General features: G+C 41.0%; 1 protein-coding gene across 10 annotated transcripts in view; it reads left to right on the top strand.

The window, feature by feature from the left end:
• Positions 1-6,612, top strand: part of EYA4 (EYA transcriptional coactivator and phosphatase 4) — a 148,669-nt gene extending 142,057 nt beyond the window's left edge. For 5 of the 10 annotated variants that reach the window (XM_051792576.1, XM_051792577.1, XM_051792574.1 and 2 more), the window contains exons 19-20: positions 662-762; positions 2,382-6,336. In XM_051792576.1, the coding sequence (XP_051648536.1) occupies positions 662-762; positions 2,382-2,462 (182 nt within the window). In that variant the 3' untranslated portion in view covers positions 2,463-6,336. Of the gene's footprint in view, positions 1-521; positions 623-661; positions 763-2,381; positions 6,337-6,396 lie in introns of those variants that run through there. The other 5 variants (XM_051792571.1, XM_051792572.1, XM_051792573.1 and 2 more) reach the window with 2 other exon arrangements.
• The last annotated feature ends 18,343 nt before the right edge of the window (positions 6,613-24,955 follow it).

Genomic DNA, 24,955 nt, shown 5'->3' with positions numbered 1-24,955 from the left:
ATGTGCAGAAAACCATGAAGAAAAGTGTTCTGTGAATTCAAACCTGAGCAGAACTTTTGTTAAAATAACCTCTGCTCTGACATTCAGCTCTATGTAAGTAAGGCCACAGCTCCACAAACTTTTTCCCGAGGCATAATACGTCAGAGATGGTGATGAAAACTATTACTAACAGAAGCTGCATTGGTGGATGCCAAAAGAGCACTTCCCTATTGTATTCATAACTGTGTGCCTTTTTTGTGCTATGGTTTGTAAATGTATGGTTTAATTCACTAACCTGTTAATTTTTGCAGAGTTGCTAATTCTTTTACCTTCGTGGCTTTCCTGTAATAATTAATAAATTTAGCTTTACCTGAAACAGCTTAGTGTCAATAAAGGAATTCATTACTTCTTACCCAATTTGGCTCTAAGGCTGGGAACCTTTCAAAAGTAGTAGTAGCAATGTCTTACCACTCCAAAAATCCTTTGTAAGGCTTCACTATAACTCACTTGATATTTTGAATAAATAGTGCCTTGTTTTTCAGGCAAAGAGAGCTGTTTTGAGCGTATAGTGTCCAGATTTGGCACTAACATAACTTATGTTGTGATTGGAGATGGCCGAGATGAGGAACATGCAGCTAATCAGGTAACTTCACTCTGAACTCTTATCTCATTTATCTTCCAGGAAAAGAAAGTTGCTTTGAACGAATAATGCAAAGGTTTGGCAGAAAAGTAGTATATGTTGTAATTGGGGATGGTGTAGAAGAAGAACAGGCAGCAAAAAAGGTAACCTGTCTTCTGAAATGTTGGTGTGATACGTAGCTACTAATGCAAGCCTTTCTGTTTGCATTTCTGTCAGTGTTGCACAAAATGACAAATAATTTCAGTCCACAGATGCAAGGCAGCCAAGAGCATGATGAGATCAAAACTAGAGTAAACGAACCATTTGGATTCTAGCATTTGCTTCACTTGGCTTTGGAAAGAAATGGAAACCCCACAAAATTATTTTTAAAATAAATGAAGAAATATTGCAGCAAAAATGTCTGACTAGCTTCAAGCAAATCAAAAGATAAGCAGAAGAGATAGAAAGGGCTATAACACGATGGTTGGGTGGTGTTTTTCTCTAAATATTGAAATCAGGGATGTTTCAAGAGAAGTATTACAGAGAATGTGGAAAAACATGTAAAGGACTGTGCAAATGTTTTGCTAACATAGATGAAGATCCATAATTTACTGGAGCAAATATGATAAACATATAATTTGCTTCAAGAGAGATGTATCTGCTGAAGGAAAAAGAACACAACATAGAGATTGTGTACCAAATCTATGGTTCTGAAAAAAAGAACTCTTTCCTCATAAATATTCAATTTTCTTATGATGATAATTCAAGTCCAATTTCAGCAGAAAAATTTTCAGTGTTCAGAAACAGATAAAATTAGTAATTTGTGCCATACTTTCTAGTATAACCCCTGGAAGTGTGCAGAAACTGTAATTTTTGCCTGACAATGTCTGTACAGGACAAGTGATGTAAATATCCTTGAGCTAGGAGTAGCAAAATAAAGTACCCTCATAGTGTTGTAGTTGGAATGGAAAGAAAATGAAAATAACCAAAATGCTCATTCCAAATGGTTCCTTAATATAGGTGCAGTATTGGTGATGGGTCTTTTATAATTTGTGCTAAACGATGGTGGTTTGATTGTGTGTTTTCTGGTTTGGCATGCTTTTTTTCTTATGTTGACTATATTGCATGGATAGGTGCAGAATTCAGAGAGAGGGATGAATATGACACATTACAAATAGATCTGAACTCAACATGAAAGTATGGGGGGTTTTAATATGCTGATGAATTGTTGAAGGAGAATAGTGCATATACTTGCACGTCTCAGATCCTGATGCTTTCTCCAACACAAATTATCTTTTCTTAAACCAGAAGTATGTTATTTTCGTATCAAAAGAGATTTCTTTTTCCCCTAGATGGAGAAAAAATGAAATTCAACGCTGTTTCAAAGTGTTGAGTGAGAAGCTTTTTTTAATGGAAGTCTTATAGCCCTTTAAGTGATCATTCAGTATTTTGCAGTCAGATAAGTGGAGCAGAAAGGCATTTCCTATTAATGCTCCTTTGTATGGGTTTGCATGCTAACATTAAGCAAGTAGCTCTTAATAAGTAACAGGCTGTTTCCAAAGAAACTATTAAGAAAGACTATCTAATTATTTTAATTTTAGTTGAGCTATTAAGCTCAGATCTATTTTGGTCTGATTTTTGTCAGTACTTTAATACCAAAAATCAATCCAGAAACAGTGATGTAAAATACGTGGTGGTAATCTAACCAGCCTCGTGTGTCATATACCACCCTGTATCACGGTGTTCATCTTTCCTGACCTTTTCCCTCCTCTAACAAACACAGCACAACATGCCTTTCTGGAGGATATCCAGTCATTCGGACCTCTTGGCTCTCCATCAAGCACTGGAACTAGAGTATTTGTAACTGTGTTCTAAAGTTGGCGATCCTTTTTTTTATATATATATTTCAAGTACACTGAATTTTTATGTGTGATTCAATGCCTCTGGCTTTACACATATGAATTGTCTTAAGAAGGGAAGAAATATTTGGAATTAAAAATTCCAAATTGAAGAATTCAGATTGCTGAATGAAGTTAAAACATTAGTGCTACATAAGGAAGCTCTATGGTCTTATATATGCAACATTTTTAAATGAATTAAAACTGTGGAGGTTGCTGGTACACACCAAGTGAGCCCTGACAGGAGTGAACAAAGGACTCAAACTGGCAAAGCACCAAAATGCGTTTTCCAGCCAACAAGGTGGTGTTCAACAACATTCCTCAAAATGGGATATATTCTCAGCACTGAGGTTTGAACCAGACTTTAGCCTACCTAACCCAGAAAATCTGAATTGGAATGCACTCAGACTGTATAATGACAATCCTGTCTAGACCTGTAATTTGTGTAAATTATTGATGAAAATAATTTACTGTGACTTTGTTAGCAGCTGATTTTGGAAGTGGATGCAATTTTTCTTTCTTTTGGGGGTGCAGGGGAGGGAAAGGGTTATATAATATTGTCTCTTTTATAAGTTTGGCAAACAGAATGTCATAATGATGTGTTGTGCCTTAAAGAGAAGATTGTGTTCGTGTGTTATAATGTAATTTTGCTTAAAAACTCTGTAGATAAACAAAGAAAAACCTTCGTGGTAATTTTTGACATGACCAAATTTGAAATTCAAAGAAATCAAAGAGCAGAGCTGCACCAAAGCATTTAAGTATTTGCTGCAGTAAAAAAAAAAAATAATAAAGGAAAGTTTGTGTTTTTATTTGGATTCTGAATAATTCCACTGATTGTTTGAGAAAAGTTAAGAGCACGTTGGGAAGTTAATATTGGGGACCGCTACGTTGAAAGGTTAAAAAAAGTGTTTGACACCGGCATCATTTCTTGATTCTCCAACAAGAGAACTAAGAGCCATATTCATTAATTACCAAGTCCACTGAAAGCCATACAGTGAGTGCATCTGCTGTGTATAAAAGAACAAAGTTCCACCCAGCAGACAAAGTGTTCAGGTGGCATTACTGGAAGGTGAAAATGTGGAGTTAAGCCCAGATGGGGAATAAAACACAATTCCATTAGGAATGAAAAATTACTAAAGAAACTCAAGTCAGTCAGATGTGCAAACAATGCTCCATTTAGCATATTCAGGATCAACACAAGCTGCTGAAGTTACTGGCATAATGACATTGGCCAAGTAGCATTTTGGTAGTTTTTCAATTGTGTTCCACATTTCCATGTATTTTGTTTTGGGTCAGCATGATTTTCCTCACCCATTTTTGATTGCACAAAATACTACACAGGGACAACCATAAATGTTTTGGAACCAGAAATTTCAATAGTATGTCAGGTATCTGAGGAGAGGATAAAGAGATGATTTTTATAAAGAAATATTGAGAAATGTATTACCTTAACTTTCATAATTTCTATTAAAAGTTACGGTCCATACAGTGATGATTATCTTGCGAGTTTGAACATGCTATTTTTCATCTTTGGAAAATGAGCAACATCCATATTGTACACGAGGTCCTTAGTGCTCTATGTGCAGCTTGAGCACTCTGAAACAACAGCAGGTGGTTCGTCTCTCATTGCAGAAAATGGAAACTACTTTTTTCAATTTTTAAGACTGTATATGGAGACATCTGAGGTTGTCTGTGCACTGAACTGCATGAAGAGGTGTATGCAAGAGAAGGTGTTAAATGCAAACTCTGGGATGCCTGCACAGGCACAGTAGTTGGCACTGAGGTGAAAATCTTCCCTCGCTGTGCTGTGAAGCCAACATATGTCATAGTTACCAGGTAGTGACTTTGCTGATTTAAACTCTGTTGAGGTTACATGAAAGTGAGTTGGTTGGTGAAAGCCTGGAGCCACTAAAAGTACAAGGCAAAACTCTTCTATAAATTCATAAAAATGGGATTTCTTCTCTGTGTTGGAGTTGGATATGCAAGTCACCACACAACAAACTAACAATAATTTGTTATCACTGGGCAGTTTAAAGCCATCACATGAGACTTGCCACATATGAAATCACTATAGACTAGCTATTTGGGTGATAGATTTATGAGTCCAAAAAGTAAAAATTATGCATACCTTCTTTATATTTTCAGTACTTGTCTAGTCAGATTTGTCCTGGAAGTACCTTTTTCATAAAAAGCTGTAGTTAACAGCTTTTTGTAGTGTTTCAGGTGGGAAAAGGTGTTTCTACTGGAATAAGAAAAAAACTTCAAAGACTTTCTCAAGTTCTAGCGTTGCATAAAAATCTCAATGTAAAAGCATGATAAGCCAAAAAATTGGTATGGTGAACTAGCTTTTTTTTTTTCTTTTTTCTTTTTTTTTGACAAGTCACAGTGTTCTTTAAATGCATGAAGCAATAATATTTCTCAAATTAGTTTTTCAGTGTTCTTTTCCTAATCAGATGTAAGAACAAAAAGTGGCCCAGCAACAACCGTTGGTTCTTACAAAAGGTTTGCAGTGCCTTCATTGGAGTTGTGCTTAGCTTTTTGTGGTGGATGCAGCTCAATTTATATACTGGACTTCTAGAGAGGAGATGGAGGGAAAAGGAGGAAAGTTTTACAGAGCATGACAAAGTTCTGTGTGCTACCATAGCAGAAGTTAATTATAAAAACAAGTAATCTACAAAAATGTGAATCCAAAGACAATTCAAGGATTTAGCTCAAAAGCCGTCACAATACAAAATTTCAGAGCATGAATACTCTCTTGCTAAGCAAAAATTGCTATATATCTTTAAATAAAAGTGTGTAGAACATTCCTTGTAGGGAGAAATTAGACTGATATATTTTCCTGCATGAACAATACAGAGGAGAAAATAACCAAGGCAGAGACATCAGGCTGTTCCAAGTGGGCCTAAGAAGATTAAACTGAAGGTTGGTTTTGACACTGGGTGCATTTTAATTCAAAAGCATATTAATCAGAAACTACCTTCCCTTCAGCCTCTCCTAAACAACCAAGATTGAGCAAAGGTCATGTTTGCAAGTATTTTTGGCAAATGAAGCATAGAATATAACGCCTTTTGCTGATACTCTAGCAGTTCTCAGTACAGAACATGAACATTCATTAGGCATTTGAGTAGTCAGCTTGCAGAATACAAAAAATGTGTGATTGCAGTCACAAGCTGGTATCTTAAATAGATATAAAACCGTGCAGTTCAGTAAAAGAGAACAGAAAAAAACTAAAAAATAAGCTTATTTTTAGATGACTGTGGAGATTGTGCACAAAGATCTAGGTGGCAGCTAGCTCCCAGATCTGTTTTCGTTAGAATCCAGTGTGAGCAGCAGTGTTTGCATCTAAAGCAGTGTGGAGTGTGTTCCAGTGCAAGCATTGACAAGGAAGATGAGGCCAAATCAAAGTCCCCTATACAAGCACACTTCATCTTGGGGTGGATGAGGTCCTGTATTCCATCAGAATTGCAGAGTTTATGGAGAATATAGACTTGACCCAGGATAGGGAGACTAGGTTTTAGCTATGAGGTTGTACCCAGATCCAGGGTTTCAGTTCAAAAGTCATCTCTGCTTTAAAGGATTGACAGCAGGCATATGCTGTAAATGAATATGGTATTTAGTATCTCTGAAGAGAAGCTGAAGTGACAGAAGCCAAAATCCCAGCAATAGCAGCATTTTGAATATTTGAAGCCAAGGGTCTCTGTCATGTATTAGCAGATTATAGTTTATTAGGGCCTACCTAATTTAAAAAAATGTAAATTAAAATTAAAAGCTTGTAAAATTATGTACATCTTTACTATTTCTCAATAAATACACTCGGAAATGTCTTTTTTCTGTACTATATGGTGTTGTAAGTTGTTCGGTCTGTGGTTGTTCTGTCTCCATACACAATGTCTCTTACAGGTACTGACTGTGACCTTGGATTCTTATGTCCATGCTGCCCTTGTGGTTCATGCCTGGAGCAACCCTGAGCCTGTGCATGTGGTCTGGTGCAGACTGGCTCACCTGCAGACTGTTTGCAGGGTACAGCCTTAGAGAGAATCTACCCCTGCTCTCCACTGAGGCTTCCTCACCAAGAACATTAGGTGCCTTGCTTCAGATGCAGCCTGAGTGACAACTAGCACCTTTGTTGCAGTGTCCTTGGGACAAAATACAGAACAAACGCAAATTTGATGGTCTAGACACACAGTGTATGCATATAAATTCCCTTGCCAATTCACTTCTTAATATTATGCTAGTATTCTTATGGACATGGGTTGTTAGGAGACAGACTGGGCTACTGAGGGGCAAGCAGCCTTTCCAGTTGAAGATTGTCCTCGTGAAATTTTATAAATGTCTTTGGGAGCTGTACTTCATGTCTTAGTGAGGTACTGACCTTCGTGTGAAGAAGGCAGTCCCTCCACAGTCTGCTGTGGAAGGCCAAGGTGGGATTGCAGGACTGTCAGCACACTTAGACGTGACATTATGATCTTGGAACAACATAACAAGTAGCAGAGCCTTGGTAACCACAGTGCTTCAGCCACAAGAAGCAGCTTGTAATAGTAGATTTTTTTTTCCCACGGGTTAGATTAAAACATGTCTGTTAACAAACACAACTGTTCTGTATATCTGCTTTCTCCTCAGTTTTAGGAACAAAAAGGAAGATATATCAAAAATAGGGTGGACAAAATATAAAAAAGCCCTATCTACTGAGCAGACAGACCCATCCACTGAGCAAACAGTACCATGAAGATAAAAATCAGATACTGAGGGCATTTATTTAAAAGCTTTGACTGGGCGAAAGCACAGTATTACCTTCATTTTGCATTGCTGAGAAACTCAGTGCTCTAAATGGCCATCAGTGTGTCCTGCACATGATGTTCATAGTGATGAACTAAAGTAAAAATATTACACTGAGGGCATTTATGTGTGGACAAATAACTCTTCCTCATTTGTGTGCAAAAATACTTCTTCCTCATTATCCATTACCAATAAAAAAATCCTCAAGGAAAACCAAGCAGAAATTCAAAGTGGAGTTGTGTTGTCTCTTCCGTTGTTTGTCAGTTATTATCTCTAAGAGACGCATGTTTAGGGTTGACTTGTTTGATTCATTTTCTTTTTTCCAAACAAATAGTGGATTTGGAACCATTTTGCATATGTTTATAAATTTGGGGGGATTGTTTCAATTGCCAAAAGCTGAGGTAGTAGGAGAAATGCTGTGAAAGTCAAAACATCTGAATACTTTGGTTTTGCATGTTAATTTCTCTACAGATGTCAAGGTTTGATTTTCAAGGAACTGAATATCTGACTTAACTAAAAGAAAAAACTAACAATGATTTTATTTTTTTTTCTGGTTGTAAAATAAAGGGAGAAAACGCCAGAAAGCTTCACAAATTGATTTTTTAAGTGGACAAGCAAAGGAACTCTTTTGTTGCAAAAAGCACCATTTCTCAAATTTTCTGGATAATTTGGGCATCAAACATCCATCTAAACATGGGTTATTAGAAATTCACATACACACTTCAATAAACATGAAGCAAGAAAGCCAGGAAACATGAAGGACAGAATTTAAATGAGCTATATTATGTGAAGGAGTCAGGCTTGGAATGGAGCTTAAATAGACTTAAATTTTTTGCCTTATTCACAGTGTCACATGGGAGAATGGAGTGCTGCAGAGAGGCAAATGGAAAGTGATTCATATTTCTTCCGTTACTGTACAACCCACTGTACCCTTCACCAAGAAGCACAGTTTTTCTACACAAAAAAACCCAAAGCAACTGGAGCTATTTGGAAAATACTAGAAATTCACTGAAACCAAAATATGTTTTGGGAGTGCACACAACAACATCAATGAACAGAACATTTCTAGTCCTCTTTGAAGAAAGAGTGAATCCGAGGCCCACCAAGTTAGCCAGAAAAAAAATGAGCCACTGCAGGAGTCCAGTGACTATGGCTCTCAGTTGACATATCAAGCCCCTCTTCTTTGCTTTCAGCCTGTCTGGATTAGGATCTTGGTTTTTAGCTTTCTGATTCAAAAAGGTCCTAGTTTGGTCCAATAATGAAGAGGAGTATTTCTGAAATCAGAAAAAAAAAAAAAGAGAGAGGGAAAGATCAAAGGGAAGAAGAAATAACAAGAATAATCTTGCTTCTTACCCAGCACTAAACCCAGTTGGCCCGCTGTGAAGGGTTGTGGAAAATGCAATCTTCCTGGAAATGATTTAGGAAGTGAGAAGCTGTGGTTAGTTGGTCAGTTGGTTGCAGTGGGAGGAGGGACAGACAAGACATGGGAGAAAACCAGCAAACAGATTCCCTGGACTATGTGTGTATCTCCTGTTTTACATCACAGTCTCATTTGTGGCTTTTTGTGCTCTGAACTCCTACCCTATATAGCTACCCATTGTCCCACTATCTCTGGTCCATGAGGTTTTGCAGACTGATCTCTTTACTTCCTTGTTTCTCTCTGGTTTTACGCTGTAGTGGGTTGACCCTGGCCAGATACCAGGTACCCACTAAAGCCTCTCTCACTCTCCCTCTGCAACTGGACAGAGGAGAGAGAAAAACAACAGCTAAGATTTCATGAGTAGAGATAAGAACTGGGAGAGGTCAGTGACTGATTGCCTTCATGGGCAAAACAAGACTCAAAGAGGGGATAGTACTTATATTTATTATTAACAGGACAAGAGCCAAAGAGTGAGAAATAAAACAGTCTTAGAAACACCTTCCCCCCACCGCTCCTTTCTTCCATGTTCTCCCTCCTCCCCCCCAGTGGTGCAGGGGGATGGGGAATGGGGGTTACAGTCAGTTGTTGTTTCTGCCACTGCTCAGAGAGAGGAGTCCTTCCCCTGCTCCCGTGGGGTCCCTCCCATGGGAGACAGTCCTTGATGGACCTCTCCAACGTGAATCCATCCCTCGGGCAGCAGTTCTTCCCAAACTGCTGTCCCGTGGGTCACTCCTCCATAGGGTGCAGTGCTTCATGAATAAGCTGTACCGACATGGGTCCCCCACAGGGGCCACAAGTCCTACCAGGGAAAAACCTGCTCCAGTGTGGGCTTCCCTCTCCACAGGCTGCAGGTCTCCCGCAGGACTCTGCTGCATCTTGGGCCTCCCACGGGGTCACAGCCTCCTTCATGCATCCACCTGCTCCATGGGCTGCAGGTGGGTCTCTGCACCCCGATGGTCCTCCATGGGCTGCAGGGGCACAGCTGCTCCACCATGGTCTGCACCACGGGCTGCAGGGGCCACAGCTCCAGTGCCTGGAGCACCTCCTGCCCCTCCTTCTGTACTGACCTTGGTGTCTACGTTGTTATTCCCGTGTTCTCACTCCGCTCTTCCCTGGCTGGAATTTCTTCTGTGCAACAGTCTTTTGTTCTTAAATATCACAGAGGTGTTACTATCACTTCTAATTGGCTCAGCCTTGGCCAGCGGCAGGAAGTCTGCCCTGGAGCTGGCTGGCATTGGCTCCACGGAACAGGGGAAGCCTCTAGCAGCTTCTAACAGAAGCCACCCCTGTAGCCCCCCTACTACCAAAACCCAGCCACAGAAACCCACTACATACGCCTTTCTGTTACCTCATTGCAGCTGCAGCCCTTCGCTGTCTCTGGATTTGTGAGCCTCCTGGATAGCAGAGCAAAGTCCTGGCATTCAGCAGTAGGACTTCTTTGCAGGGATTTTTTTGGGGGTGGTGTTGGGGTAGCCTTGGCTGGCATCCAGACTCCTACCCAGCTGCTCTCAATCCTCTCCTCAGTGGGATGAAGGAAAGAGAAAGAACAGTAGTGAGAAAGCTTATGGGTGGAGATTAAGACAGGTAGATTCCTTACCAATTACTGTTACACAGGAAACAGACTCCACCTGGAGAAAATTAATTTATTGCCAATTAAAATAAATATTTAATCACTGCATTGGGTACTGGGAAACAAAAAGGCACCTTTCCTCACCCTGTTTCCATGTCCAGCTTCACTCCTTCTCTGCAAGCTCCTCTATGTCTCCTGAGCAGCACAGACAGGATGAGGGAAGATGGTGGCTACAGTCAGTAAGTACTCAGCAGTTCCTCTCTGTATTAGGGAGGTCTGGTGCCATGGGAGGCCTCTGCTTGTATCTCACTAGCCTATCCCATGAGCAGCCTATAATGTCACCTTTATAAGGATGCATCAGCTTCAAATGCTACCTTTTTCACTTGGAAAGCTTTTATTTTGATTTGTTTTTTTGGTATAAGCCATGACTGGAGCATGTGTTACACTTCTGCTGCTCATGCAAACCAGAAACCCTTACATGACATCTGTGCCTCATGATCACTCAAAAGCAAAACAAAGCAAGGAAGGGGAAAAAGGAGGGAGAAGCAAAATGGAGCCAAGTGTGGGGGGCTGCTCCACTCAAAGAGCATATGCACATTGATTTATGAAATGCAATCCTATTTTCAGTAATCACCACAGACCACTGACAGCTGTGGCAGCTGATGAAGGTAAGATACTTAGCAAAACCCAACTTCTCCTGTTACTCACTTGGAGCAAAAATGAGGAATTTATTGCAAGCTCTAAATAGTCTTGATGAGGAACAGTCATATTCATCATGGAACTGCCTGGTGGCCAAAAGAGATTCAGTGTAGCCACCTGACTCCCAAGGCCATTTTATAGGGAAGAGCCAAATCTGCGCACGTCCCTTCTCAAGGTGGGCACTCACCCCCCTCATCTGGCCCCTCACCTTACCTACCACCATCCCAGTGGGAAGAGGGCAGTGACCTGGGCAGCATCACCTCAGGGTTTAGCCCCAAGGGAGCAAGGGGTGCAGCACCCAGTGCTTTACTGATTCTCTCTGAGTTATCTTTTATATCCTGCTTAAACTAAGTTGGTTTAAACTAAGATGGTTCTCAGTGGAACAGGCATCCTAGGTGGGAGGAATCTATTCACAGAGGAAAAGAAACAGCACCTAATTTGGGCCCTCAAGAAGTGAAGAACTGCTGAGCCCAAAGGGTATCCAAGCACTTGCCAGTATTTTAATTTTTTCACCTTACCTAAATGCTCTCTGTGAGTTTTCTTCTCGGGTTAAACTGCAGTTCCTTAAAAGAAGTTTACTTATAATTGAAAGGCTGGCTCAACCTTCACTCTAATAACCACGAAAACACAACAGTAAAATGAAACAACACATCATTCCTCTGACAGTAATGAGGCACTTGCTTAGGCATTTATCTGTCCTTTTACAGGGCAGTAAATTTATGGTTGAAAACCCTTGGGTTTAGGCTTCAAGTCTGGGAAGAGATTTCTAGTCCTTGGCCAAAATTTCAGATGGTAACATTGCACATAAATAATGCATTCATTTTCATTCTTAAAAACTAGTAAATGCAGCTTGTTTGCATTTCTTCCTGAAAGCTAAATTTATTAGCTACTAAATGTAGAGACTATGCCAACTGTTTCAAGGAGATTATATCCTGTCTTTCCCCCATTTTCTAATAGTTTTCCACTAATATCACCTGGGTGGCTCTTCCCTTTTTATAAGAAACTTCAGAATGGGCAACAGCTTTCTGCTGTCCTTTTTATGCTGTTCCTTAATATGTCTTCATGATAAAGGTTTCTTTCCTTCACCTCCATCTAAAAAGCAGCAAGGCTGCCACTTGTTCGCTGAAAATGACTTTAAATTCATCAAGTCTCCCAGGTCTAATAAAGTGACATGTTTACAATGTTAAAGGAAATTAGGTGTGTTTAAATAGTAAATGAAAAAAAAACATATTTATGTAGTGTTATAATAATACCATTTGCCTGGCCTTTCTCAGCCCATTCATCACACAGAAGTCTCCACACAAGGTGCTGTGGAGTATTTGTGCTTCAATGCCATGCAATAACAAGTCCAAATTCACCATAAATCATGTATTGCAGCAGCCTCCCTCTTTGCTGGTGGAAACTGCTGCAGTGGGCACGTGTAGGGATAGAGTTGTTTCCCAGGCACATGGCAGTGAGGATGGAGCAAAGGAAACACTGGAAAGTGGGTACTGCTACTACAGCTCCCTTCTGCTTTTCAGGTAAATCCCATTCATGCTACTTGTCCCACTACAAAAGTGCTGCTGGTCCCTTCCATGCTGCTTGTCTCACTGCAAATCGCTGGAAGCAGAAAGCCTGGACTCTTGCTGGGCTCCTGGATGCACACTTCATTTTGAAGACCAGTCTCCAGTGCTGCCACTGAAACAAGGCTAGTGCGCACAGGTGGACAGTCATGTTTTTTTTGGCATTCAGCCATGCCATTCCCAGCTCCATGTGCACTGCTTAGCCATTTTGTTACCTAAGTTCACAGTGCTAAATAGCATTACTCCACCAAGTGAGAAGTGTCCACACTGCTTGAGATCCTTCCTTTTAAAGAACAGAAATCTATCGCATAGCAGGCAACAGATATAGGTGATGGGAACCTCCAGTTCTATGATGGCTTCTTCTTAAGGAGAAAATTTTTAAATCTCCTAATCTAGTTCATAAATTTAGTGGTCAGATGTGCACCTCTCAGAAAAAAAAAAGAAAAAAAATCAAAACCCAGGATTCTCTGATTTCCCTTAAAGGGGATGACAGCAGAGTCCCTTTGGCAAGTAACACTTGGCAGGTTATGGTTTATATGTGGTTTCCCAAGCCAGCTCCTGCTTCACTACAGCTGGGCTGAACACATTATTGCACTCTGAATGTAGCTCTGCAAGAGAAGTACCTTGTTTGCCTCTTATATGTCACTTTTTCTCACTGTTCTAAATACACCATCACCTGTCACCGTGTTCATAGAGCTCTGCTCACAGGCCTTAACAGTGTTGGTGAGTTCAGCCTTCTCCTGGCATGTTTACTTACTGCTGGGTCCCAGCATGCTGCTTCTCACAAATCCTGTAGAAAAGAGCAGTCAGAGTAGGCAAGTAGAATCTTTATGTTTGCTATATAACAACCTGAATTTTTACTTTCTTTTCATTCAATTTGTATTAAATTACCTAAAAAGGAAATCTTCAGTTTCTGAACAAACTGAAGACCTTCACAGGACTCCCCACCAAGAGATGCGATGCTCTACTACTGAGTAAGTCTAGGGAAGAGCTTTCAGAAAGACAGGCACAGTTTGCTTTTTCCCTACTGAGTAGAAAGATGCTATAACTGAGGGATTAAGTGATTTACAGTGACACAGCGTGGCAGGATATGAATCACACATCTGAAATTAATCTCAACTGTCTGCCCTTACCTGTTGATAAATCCAGTATCTTTTCTTCTCTGACCAGGGCCCCATGTGACTTCTTTAATCCTTGTGTTGAACTTTTCCATTCTGCTCCATGTGCAGAGATTGGTGTAGGTCTATAATGAAAATGTACTGGTTTTTAGAGGAAATAATGCTTCTTACCTATAAGATGAAGACGATACTAAATTTCTATCTAGTAATTCAGTCACTTTCATAGTGGCAGGTAGAACATATAATTCCTTAACTGGTAGCCATGTCTTGTCCCCGTTCCTGCTGAACCATCATCAGAGTGCTCTGTGTTATTATGCTAGAAAACATCTGGAGAACATGTGGTCTCTTACTTCCTTCAGCTGGCTGTCTTTGCTGAATTTCAATTGTCCTTGTAACTCCAGTGGTAGTTATGAGATTAAATAACTTGTCTTGTACCTGTAGATCTCAGAGCCAGCAGGTCCTTCATTCAAGTATGCAAAGCTACAGACACTTGGCACTCAAACTGGCTACTGGGGTCAATAAAGGAATCTTGTCTCTGCTATGAAGTCTCCACAGTAGTGATCTCTGCAGTGATGCAATCTCTATGGTGATACAATAACACCACAGAACAAAACATTTGGCTATAGAAAGTAGCCACCAGGCACTGGGACAACAGCTCCTTTTAAATGGTTTTAAGAGGATGAGGTGTGTAAAGAAGTGGATTACATTCTTTTGGCATATTTCTGAATTAAAAGAGGGTGAATCTCTTTGTCTCTGGTAACTATTGATTTAATATTAAGATGTATTACAAGAAAAATATTGTCATGATAAATCATCGTATTATACTCCTTGCCTTGTAACTAGAAGTCTTTTTTGCTATTAAACATTCTTTCTTGACTCTCATAGTAGTAAACTGACAATCAGTCTCCATGATATTTTTTCATCTGGAGAGACTTTTAGTTTTTTATCATTGTGGATTTCAGGATAACATAGTGAATAGAAGAAGGCAGAACTCTTGTCACACTGTTGATTTATTAGAACAGTCAGGAACAAAACAAATGCATTTGCTTTGTTAAAAACAGCAAACTGAATAACAGAGCATGCCAACTCTGTAATGTAATCCTGGCTTACATGTTTCTTTCCTGTTTCTCCACCTTTGTGCTTAATCCAGAGTTCCTTGGTGGTTTTCAGTGTGTAGATTACTTCCCAATGTGGAGCTTTGCTCAAGGTGCATCTTATATTTCTTATATTTCTGATGAATGGCTGATCACTTACATCCCCTTTCACAGCAGCTTACTACTATGCAACATTAATGCCTGGTTTGGAAAACCCACATGCAGTTGTTTTTGTTTGGCTTCTTCAGTGTAATAAGGCTGACCAAAGAAAAGAAGACTGCCTTATTTTCTACAGATGTAAGCAGATGCTTGGAGCACTGTCAGGAGTTCCAAACCCATAGCTGTGGGAATGGCCACTCCATTTCCCTGCTTGCAGTCATTTCTTCAGATAAACTGATCTCCCCTGCAAAAAAACCTCTTTTAGTTCCTGCCCTTAAAAACATAGAAATCATTACATCAATTGTCCATATCATGGCGGATTAGACCAACTGTCTGGGATATCTAGGCTCTCTACTTTGAGTGGACGTGGCACATCAGAGAAGGGTAATTGTACTTGGCAATGACAGTGTATTTTTCCTATTCCCACCTTTCATCAGGTTAATTATCTTGTATATTCTGTGGTGCATAGGTGTGCATTCAGCAATGGTGCCTGGGATAGCTGAAACATTTAGATATTTCAGTCTTTCTTGCCATTTGCTAATGGAATATCTCTGTTAATACAGCATTTTTCAATGTATTTTGAGACTAATTCCTAACACACTTCCTAGTCTGTTTTGTAACTATTGTGCATTAAAAATTGTCTTTCTCCTACTTAATTCTAATCAAGCACTTGCATTATTTCAGGATTATTGTTTTTCTTTTAAAACCAGTGATAACCACTTCATTTTGTTGATGTGTGTGATAGCTGCTTCCAATCAGTAAAGAACCTTGGATCTAGGGATTTTAACAGATTTTCAGCTGTCTGATGATGGCCCTTAGAGTCTGAGTTTGAGGGATGCCAAGGGATAACGTTTTCACTATGTTTGAGCAAGTTCAGTGGTTGAAGGAGTAAAGATCCATCTTACCTCACAATTAGTTCACCTTTAGGAGTAGTCAGATGTCACCCTAGGATGTGGCAATAATGTTTTGGAGGCAGTTTGAAGAGAAGAGATTATGCTACATGTTCTCTTTACTGAGAGAGTTACTTGAGAAAACCTCCTGGAATTGCTATCTCTAAAGCTGATGGTCATCCACATGTGTAACATTACTGAAACATTAACTTCATCTTCAGTGAAGATTTCTCAGAGTTATGTAAGCAGTTGTGTGATTTGCTTCAGAGATGAGGGGAGACGTGCACTGTAACATTTGGCCTCAGCTGGAAGGTGATGACTTCAGTTATGGTAGACAATCCAAAAAGTACATTTGTTGATACAGTACGCCTCTCAGCCAGGCAAATGCTTCCCCTGTAAGCCAAACTTATGTCTCAGACAAATCATATAATTTATCAGCAAACCAGACCTGCAGAAGAGGGCCTTCGGAGATGATAGGAGTGTGGTCCAAAGAGTTTGCAATATAGTGTATGGGGCTTTTCCATCTCTCAAAGTTAGAACAGGCAGAGATAAATGGGTAGATTGAGATCTCTGTAACTTTACCACCCTGTGCTTAACAAAGCAACAAGCTGGCCATAGAGACAATCCCAGGAGACATTCCATAAGCTCCCTGGAGCCAGGACCGGATTTTCAAAGAAGCCAAGGGAAAAAAACCCAGTATTTTCACTGAATGAGTTTCCTTTCTACTGAAGTCATAACATATTGAGAGTGAGTAATTCAGCTATCTGCAAAATGTTCCTGCACTCTCCCTGACTTAAAAAAAGGAGCCAGCATTCCCATGCTCTTCCTCTCAGAGAAGCTTTGTGGAAAACAAATTGCCCATAAGCAAGCTGTGGCCCTGTCTTCTTTTATATGCCTGTTTGAACTCACAAATTTTCTCTGTATTGATTCATTCTAGAAGAAGCAAGTGAAATGGAGCTGGTGGGCCAATCTCATAGGTATCTGATACCCTCAAATTCCTTGGACCTAAGCCATTTAAATGGTAGGCTTAGTCATAGCATTATTCACAGTAGCTGATGGTTTCCAAAAGGCTTTGCCAGTGCTATTACATCTTTCAGCACACTTCAGTTCCGTTAATGGAGAGCATCTGTTGGGCTGAGGTAGAAAGCAAGATATATTCAGTTGTTTCCTGAAAAATAGGATACTATGGAATACTTCTCTTCTCTGAAGGTTTCTAGTTATAGTGACTTCTTGAAGTCTTTTCTGCTACTCAGCATTTTGTTAAAACTGGTGGAAAGAATGGCAAACCACTGTGAGCTGCAGTGTTGCAAAGGCAATCCTTCCAGGGTTACTTTAAAAAATTCATAGCTGTTGCCACATTCTTCCATTTCCCATTTTATTCTGGGAGCTGGTTAAAAATTACTGCTATTATCAGACATCTGAGTCTTCTGAAACCTTGGATAAAACTTGCATTTAAAGGATATAACAAACTATTCAACAACTTGTTGTCTTCAATGGAAGAAATCCATACAAGTTTCAGATGAATATTTTACAGGTTCCTAGATCTTTTGTCCTCACCACTGTGCAGCCCCTGACACAAACAGCTTGACACAAACAGCAACAGATTACAGCTTTTCACTCTGAAAGTAGGACTGGTCTTTAATATCATGATGTTCCAGCACAGAGGTTTTTTAAATGCTTCACCATCTCAGACACGAAAAAAAAGTAGTGAAAGCAGTGACTAATGCACCCATTCACTCTTCAGGCAGACTAGTAGCCTCAGATAGGCACATTACTGATATTGGTCAGAAAATGCCATTTCTGTTTCAATGTCCAAGTCTCAAAGGTGACTTGGACTATCTGTGGAAGAGTCCTGAAAAGTTTGGGAACAGAGGGGGAACTGTTAAAAAAGACAAATCCAGGAATCGATGAATCCTGCTTTGAAAACATAATTTCAGGAAGGAAGGAAAGACCTTTGCAGAAACCTTTCGCTGTTGTTGTTGTCGTTGTTATTCTTCAAGAAATGATAAACTAGAGGGTCCCAGGGACCCACCCACCTTCACCCTGTGAGTCCCTGGGACTTGGGGGTGTGCAAGGAAGAAAATGTGACATGAGGCCAGCTAATGCAGGAGAAGAGTTTGGAAAGTGTGGTTCCTCCTTACTGCCAAATTGAACGAGGTGCACAAAGAGCTCTTGTGATGAAACTGGGATGGGAGAAGCACAGAGTGGAGTCAGGACAGGGCTGGCAGCTAGTACAGATCAGAGCTTGAGATCCATATAGTCATTTCTGCAAACACCACTTGCAGTATGAGTTGTTCCTGAACTTCTCTGATGCTTGGAAACGGTTGCCTTCTCCATCCATGAGCTGGTGTTGACATGGAGAATGCCAGTCTCCCTTTCTGCTTCACATTGAATCCCCCAAGAAAAACATTCATTATTTCTCCTGTCACTCAGCCCCTGGTAGCAGAGATGAACCGTTATGGGTGACAGGTGAACAGCAATATGATTGTTCCTGCCAAGAACAGTGAAGCCTATGAATATTTGCAGTATGCTGTTTGCCCACATTTCCCCTTGTTTTTTTTATATAGGCTGATCCCAAGCAGATATTGCTGCCTTGCACCAGATTCCCATTTGTCTGTGCCCTGTGCAGCAGCAATTCCTGTCTTCCAGTTGAAAGGAATTTCCAAAGCTCTGCACTGCACTGATGATCAGGGACACCAGGGAGACTGGTGTCACCAGCACAGAGCTCGGGAGGAGTAATTTCAGCCTTTTTTATGGCCTGTGTAGGCCATCACCCAGACGGCTGGGAAGTGTAAGCAGCGGGGAACTGAAGGTCCCAGTGCTCCAGCAGGCAGCCCTCGTCCCCATCCCGCGGGCAAGGGAAGGAAGCAGGGTGGGCAGGCAATCTGAAGGATGGAGAAGAGGGAGAGATGTTCCATTGCGTGGCAAAGCACAGATGATCACCACGACTCAGCTGATGCCACAGGCTGGTCCCGATGCTGCTCTCCAGCCTCCAGCCATCAAGTTTTTCCTCCAGTGCTAGCCAAGAAGGGCTTGTACAAATGCAGGGCTGAGGGTATTTCAGGGGAAAACGAGACAATCGCTCGCTGTGGTTGTGGCTTGTGCTGCTCAGCTCTGTGTGTGCTCCGGCTGCTCGTCAGAGGGGAGACACTTCCATCTCCCGACAGCGGGCTCCGGCTGGATGGAGCGCTCTGCACCCACCTCTCCTGGGGATTCTGCAGGGAAAGCCCCGGGAAGGAGCAAGGTGACCGGGGGCCCGAGGCTGGTTCGCACTCATTTTGGTTTTGGGGGGTGATTTGGAGACTCAGCCGCAGGCAGTGGTAGGAGGTCGCGCTCCGGGCTGTGAGGCGGTCACAGCTGGTGCAGGAGTGAGCACAGTGAGAAGGGGGTAAACAGAGAGATAAGCCCAAATGCAACAGGAGCTTGGGAGGCATACGAAAGTGACTGAAGCTGAAAACCGAGTTGGCTGTCACAGGCACCACCATTAACAGGAAGGTAGACAGGAATCAATAAATTGCCTGTGCCTCTTCCTGCCCACCCTTCTCACCACACCTTCCGGAAGGAGGAATGTATTAGCGTAACTTTACCCTCCAAAATGACACCGATATATGTTGGAAACTCATGCATCTTCACGTTTAACTATTAAAAATACCATTCCCACTGAAGCAAACCAAGCTTGGGAGACAGAGATGGGAAAGCGCGTCAGCTTTCCCTGCGCGTACAGCCATTGTGCCTGCTACTGGTGCAGCACACAGGACCATCTGTGGGACACCGCTGGAAGTGCAGTTCCGTGCTAAACTCAAGGCTAGTAATTCCCAGCAAAAGCACCAGGGGTCATTCTATTCTTTATCTCCACCTTAGACCAGCTTCTCAGCACAACGGCACTAGCAAACACCTCTCCCCTTCTCCTCTCCCTTCCGATTGCCTACGATAAACCTGAACTGCAAATAAGGTTGTGTTTAGACAGGAAAGTGGTGGGAATATTGTCTGAGTAAAGACAGGAGGATCTGTCCCGGTGGAAAGGCTTTTGAGTGGTTTACAGTATTTGCCTTTAATTGTACACATTCCTTTAACAAATCACATCCACTCATTTATTATCGTGCTAAGCAACGCAGTAGGTCTAATACACAGGTGTGTCACTCACAGTGCTTCAGGCTAGAAACACAGGCAATGGAACGTAATTTTTCCGCATAGAGTTATGTTAATGCAATGTCAGAGGTGACTGGTTTTGGGAGATGAGAAGGGAATACGGGAGGAAAAATAAGCTGAACAAAGTGTTCACCCGAACTTGGAATTACTGACAACAGGTGCTTGATTTCTCCTCTGACAGGTACAAAACAGTAATGAATTTTTTGTTTTAATAATAATTATTTTTAAAAATTTAAGTATTTCTCTAACTGCTGATGGTTTTATCTAAGAGGCATGGTAATCAATTGGAACTTTCCCTGGGCTTCAGACCATGTCACATGTGTCAGCTGGATTTATTTTTCATGAGAGTAGTAATGAGGAATAGATTGAGGCTAGAAAACCTAGGGTTTGCTTCTTATTAAAGCAGGTTATATATGTAAGAGATGTGCACCTCCTGTCAACTACTGTGAGTGTTTTCCATGTTAAATGCAAGGTGTTTGAGGCCCAGAATCCCACGGGAACAGAGGTGCAAGTTTAAGAGAACACAAAAGCTACACGCATTTTGTACCACTTTTCTATGGCTTTGTATTTCATCTCATACATGAGCAATGCAGTGTCCAGGATTTATATGGTTTGGGCAAAGACCTGATTGCTAACCCAGCCATAGCCACCAGAAAGTTAACCTCTTCCTTCCTGACTTTCCTCTGTACTTCACTAAGAATGGATTGGTCACTCTTCTTGTAGATTTTTTTTTCCCCAAGGGAGAATGGCTGGACAGAATGACATCTTCAGTTCCCGATGTATATCAACATATGAGTTTGCTGTTCTCACAGCCTTAACATTTATTTGCTGTAACAGGCTCTGGTACCTCAGTCCATGTCTGTCCAGCACTTACAGAGATAATGTAGTCTGAAACCTTTAATGGATGCTTAAGATTACACCATGTCAGCACTCACTCCCTGGCTTGTCTGAAAGTTTTTCATCATCTTGGCCAAGAACATCAGGCAACCCCTGTGCAATTTATTGCAGTTTATAGTTTCTCCACATGGACGTCACTTCCAAATTATTCATTAGAAAAATTAGTCATTTACAATAAATGTTACTTTTTTACAAGAAAGTGCAGCAATTATTTATTAAACATCTGGATTTTTTCAGCACCACTTCATAATGAGGATGAGCCTGAACTGGAACACCTGATCTAAACCCTCTTTTGACTTTTGGAGAATTTCAGATCCAAGTTCTTGAGGGCTGGGATTGTCTTCGAGTCTTCCACAGCTCTGAGCACATTGTTGGCACTTAACAAATAAACAATAGTAATCCAAAGCTGGAGCAGAAATTAATGGCTAGATTGTATCTGTACTTCCTAAAAAATGTATACATCCTCCACAATACGCATGCTACGTCAAATGCAATGACTTCTTTCTTTTGTAAGCATACATGATTGCAATTAGAAAATATAAAATCCAGCCCAGAGCTCATGGAGTTGCTAGGGAAAATGACATACTCCATGTGGTGTGAAGGACAATTCAGAGGTGTGAATCAGAGTGATGAAATGGCTTTTAGGCAAGTGCTGCAGAGCAACAACAACTTGAACTGTGGCAAAGAACCTGCTGCAAAGCCTACCTGGGCAGGGGCACAGTCTCTGACCAGCAAACACGCCTGGCTAGGAAGGAGCAAGATGCATGTGATGGCACAAAGGAAACATGAACTAGTGAATGTGTCTCATCATGGAAACTAAACCAGTTGCCTCATTAATACCCAGGTCTCAGAGCAGACAGAGAAGGTGGCATGCTCAGACTGGATTTACAGGGATATAGCTTCACTTTCAAGAGAATGAACACTTGGTATAAGTAGCAGAATCTTACAGAGCTTCCCCTTGCAAAGCTATCACCTGCCAAAACCTTCCTACTGACATCATTGCTGCTTTACATCACCTGGGGTTTAGGCCACTGTTTGGAAGTGTTCTGATTTGTAAACCAAAAAAAGAATGATCGAAAAGCATCTCACACTGTCCTCCCTCATGAAAGAGAAGTGCACATATTTAATAGAGACCAGCCCAAATACAGTAGCACAGTAGCATTTGTTGCAATCTATATTGCTTTGTCCAAGGCTATACTACATTTTCCTTAGCATCTGCTTTTGGGTGTTTGGCCTTCTCTGTGCTTCACAGTGGAAATGAAGAAATGGTGAAAACTTCTGGCAGTTTGCAGAGAACAGGAGGAGAGAACATACATAGAAAATGCTCCAGCAGAGGTGGAGTAATGGCAACTGATATGGAAGGGGAAGTCATAGGAAACAATGCAATCTAACTTCTTCCAACTGCCTGAGCAATCACAGGGACAATGCCAGATGTAATATAACTTTGGTTAGCATGAGCTGAGATCTGGGATAGCCTCCAAAAATAAGGATGGGAGAAGAGAAGCAGCAACTTGTTTGTGAACAAAAGACTAAACTATTTGGTTGCTAAAATATACGCAAAGGAGGTATCCCTTGCCTTTCCCCTCTGTGCAAATTGCATCCAATCTGGGAAAAAGACAAAGGAAAAAATAATCCAGTTTGTGGTTGTGCTGAATTCATTTGATAAACACTGAAGGCCATGCCAAATTGCAGGAGAGCTTGAGGAGTGTTATTTTAGTTGTGCAGCAATTGAGTCGAATGTTTTAACAAACTACTGCTACTCTGTTTGAGAAACTGCATTTTTAAAATGTGAATCAACTGGGATAATTCACAACAAGAGAGCACTTCTGAGAGCCCCTCCATTAAGTGTATGGTACATGGATGGTCAGTTCATTCCATGATTATGCTATGGGAAGGAGAGCTCCAATTACCTTGGGACCAGCTACCTAAGCTGCAAGTGACCATGATAACTGAGCCCAGCCTCTGTGGACAAGAAAAAGAACAAATAATCCTATTCTGAACTTCCTTCTACTGGTGTTTAATCTAAATCTACCTCAAATCACTTTATACTATATTCAGTCATGTCTGACCATTGAGTGTACCTTTCCCCCAAGCCATTTAGATGACGAAGGAAATGTAGGATTACCACGTAGATCAGATTGCCTTGTCTATCCCATTACTTGCTTGCAGCTATTCCCCAGTCTGCAAGAGCATGGGCAGACTACAGAGTAGGAAACATAGGCAGCAATTTGAATGCTTCTCCAGAAATGTTTTGCAAAAGAGTGCTGCTGTAAGGAAGGATTCTTCTGACTCAGTTTCCAGAGCACATTAAGAAATACCTTCAAGCTGGCTTTCCATTTTTAACTTACTTGTTTTGTCGCCATGAGGGTAGGATCCAGCTGTTCAATTTGCTCAGAGTAACAACTCAATCTGTATGATGTGGTTTGAAGGAAAGGATTCTGGTTTGGCTCCACTAAATTTCAAAGCAACTTGGCAATGATTGTCATTATTGGTCTGTATTAAAATTACAAAGTAGCAGGAGAGAGGAGGAATTATTATCCCCATTTTACAGAAAGAAAGGAAGACAAGAGAACTCAGACCAGTTTCTTACTCCAGGGTCTTGGTCCAGCTCCATTCTTTCTCTGACACAGAAGTCACAGCTCTGAGGAGGGCAGCAGGCGTTGCAGTAGCATGGGCCTGCCACTCATCACCATTCTCAGCTAAGAAAACAGGGCAGGACTAGATCATTCTGCTTTGTGATCAGAAAAGAAACCTTAAGAGCAGAGTTAATTCTTCAGTGTAACAACAGAGATGGCTTTCACAGCATAATCTCTGCTCCATCAGCAGTTTCAGAATATTGCTGTAGTCATCCTTCCTGCAAATATGATCAAATATGACCTGTGTTGAGTTCTTGTCACAGAAACACTTTATATTTATCACCTGGCATGTGCCACCTCTGTGCCTTTTTTCCCAGGGACACTACTTCTCTGGAAATATTAATAAATGATTAATTGCATTTGTGTAATCTTGTGAAATGTTTTGACTACTAAGGTTGTTCTATAGCAGTTCATTAAAGGACACATAAAGTATTTAAGTTTACATTTTATAAAAAGATGAGGAATGCTCTGGCTGATAGCTTTCTTTCTACTGAGCATCTGTTTCCTATTTTTTTTAACGGTTTACAGCAGTGGTTGGCCAATTCTGTACTAAGAGTTGATCTTAACTGAATCAAAACATTGTAATTTCTTAACAAAGGTTAGAGAGTGTCCTTCTAACACAGCTTCCTATGGCTGCAACCAGCAATGTCTATGCATCAACATCTGGTTTCAAAATATTAAAATGATAAACACTTCCAGATACAATCCATCTGGACTCCCAAAATTCTACATCTGCCTAGTTTTGCTTTCTTTTTAAAAACCAAACACAGACTAAGTTTGGTTAGTCTGCTACATTAGTGAAGAATCCTCCTTCTTCTAAGTGTGGGGTAAAGCCTGTGGTCGAGTTTCATTGGAAGCAGACATCTGTATCTGACTTACTGTTGTGTCTAACATCGGCTGTGTTGGTAAGCAATAAGCAGAAATTCTTTGTTTGATTAGCATATCATATGTGGGTGAATCAGAAGGAAGACAGTGCAGAAATCAGGGTGAACAGAAGGAGCAGTGAAGTTTTGCAGTGCTGGGTGTGATCAAGCTGTTTGCTTGCTGCCCATCTGCATCATGTCAGTCCCTTCAAAGACAGCACCAAGCTTGCAAATACACAAACCATATACATGGTTTGTGATTCACTACTTCGCTTTAGTGTCTCAGGCTTTCTTGAGCAGCATATTCCTTGGCTCCAACACCTTGCAGACAGGTCTGCAGCACTGCAAGGGTCAGAGCAGTGGAAGGGGAACCATCCCTCTCCCTTTTGGCTAGAGATACTTCCTGTGGGATAGCTGCTCTTGCTGTGACTAAACAACACGGGACTACTTCCTCTGGCTTCTCTCCCTTTCCTTTTCATTTTACATGCCAATTCAAGGATCTCTGTTCTCTTGAGTCCCTGGCTGTTTTACCCAGATGGAAATATGATTTGTATTTCATGTGCAGATAACTATGTGCAGAGTACAAAATGTAATAGATTTTGTTAGCTTTTAATTAATGATTCTAC

The sequence above is a fragment of the Manacus candei genome, unplaced genomic scaffold (assembly GCF_025592945.1).
Source record: "Manacus candei isolate 608988 ecotype Guabito, Panama unplaced genomic scaffold, ASM2559294v1 h1tg000034l, whole genome shotgun sequence".
In the NCBI taxonomy this organism is placed as follows: Eukaryota; Metazoa; Chordata; class Aves; order Passeriformes; family Pipridae; genus Manacus; species Manacus candei.
The sequence above is the reverse complement of the archived record's forward strand: the minus strand, read 5'-3'. Positions and strand labels throughout refer to the sequence as shown.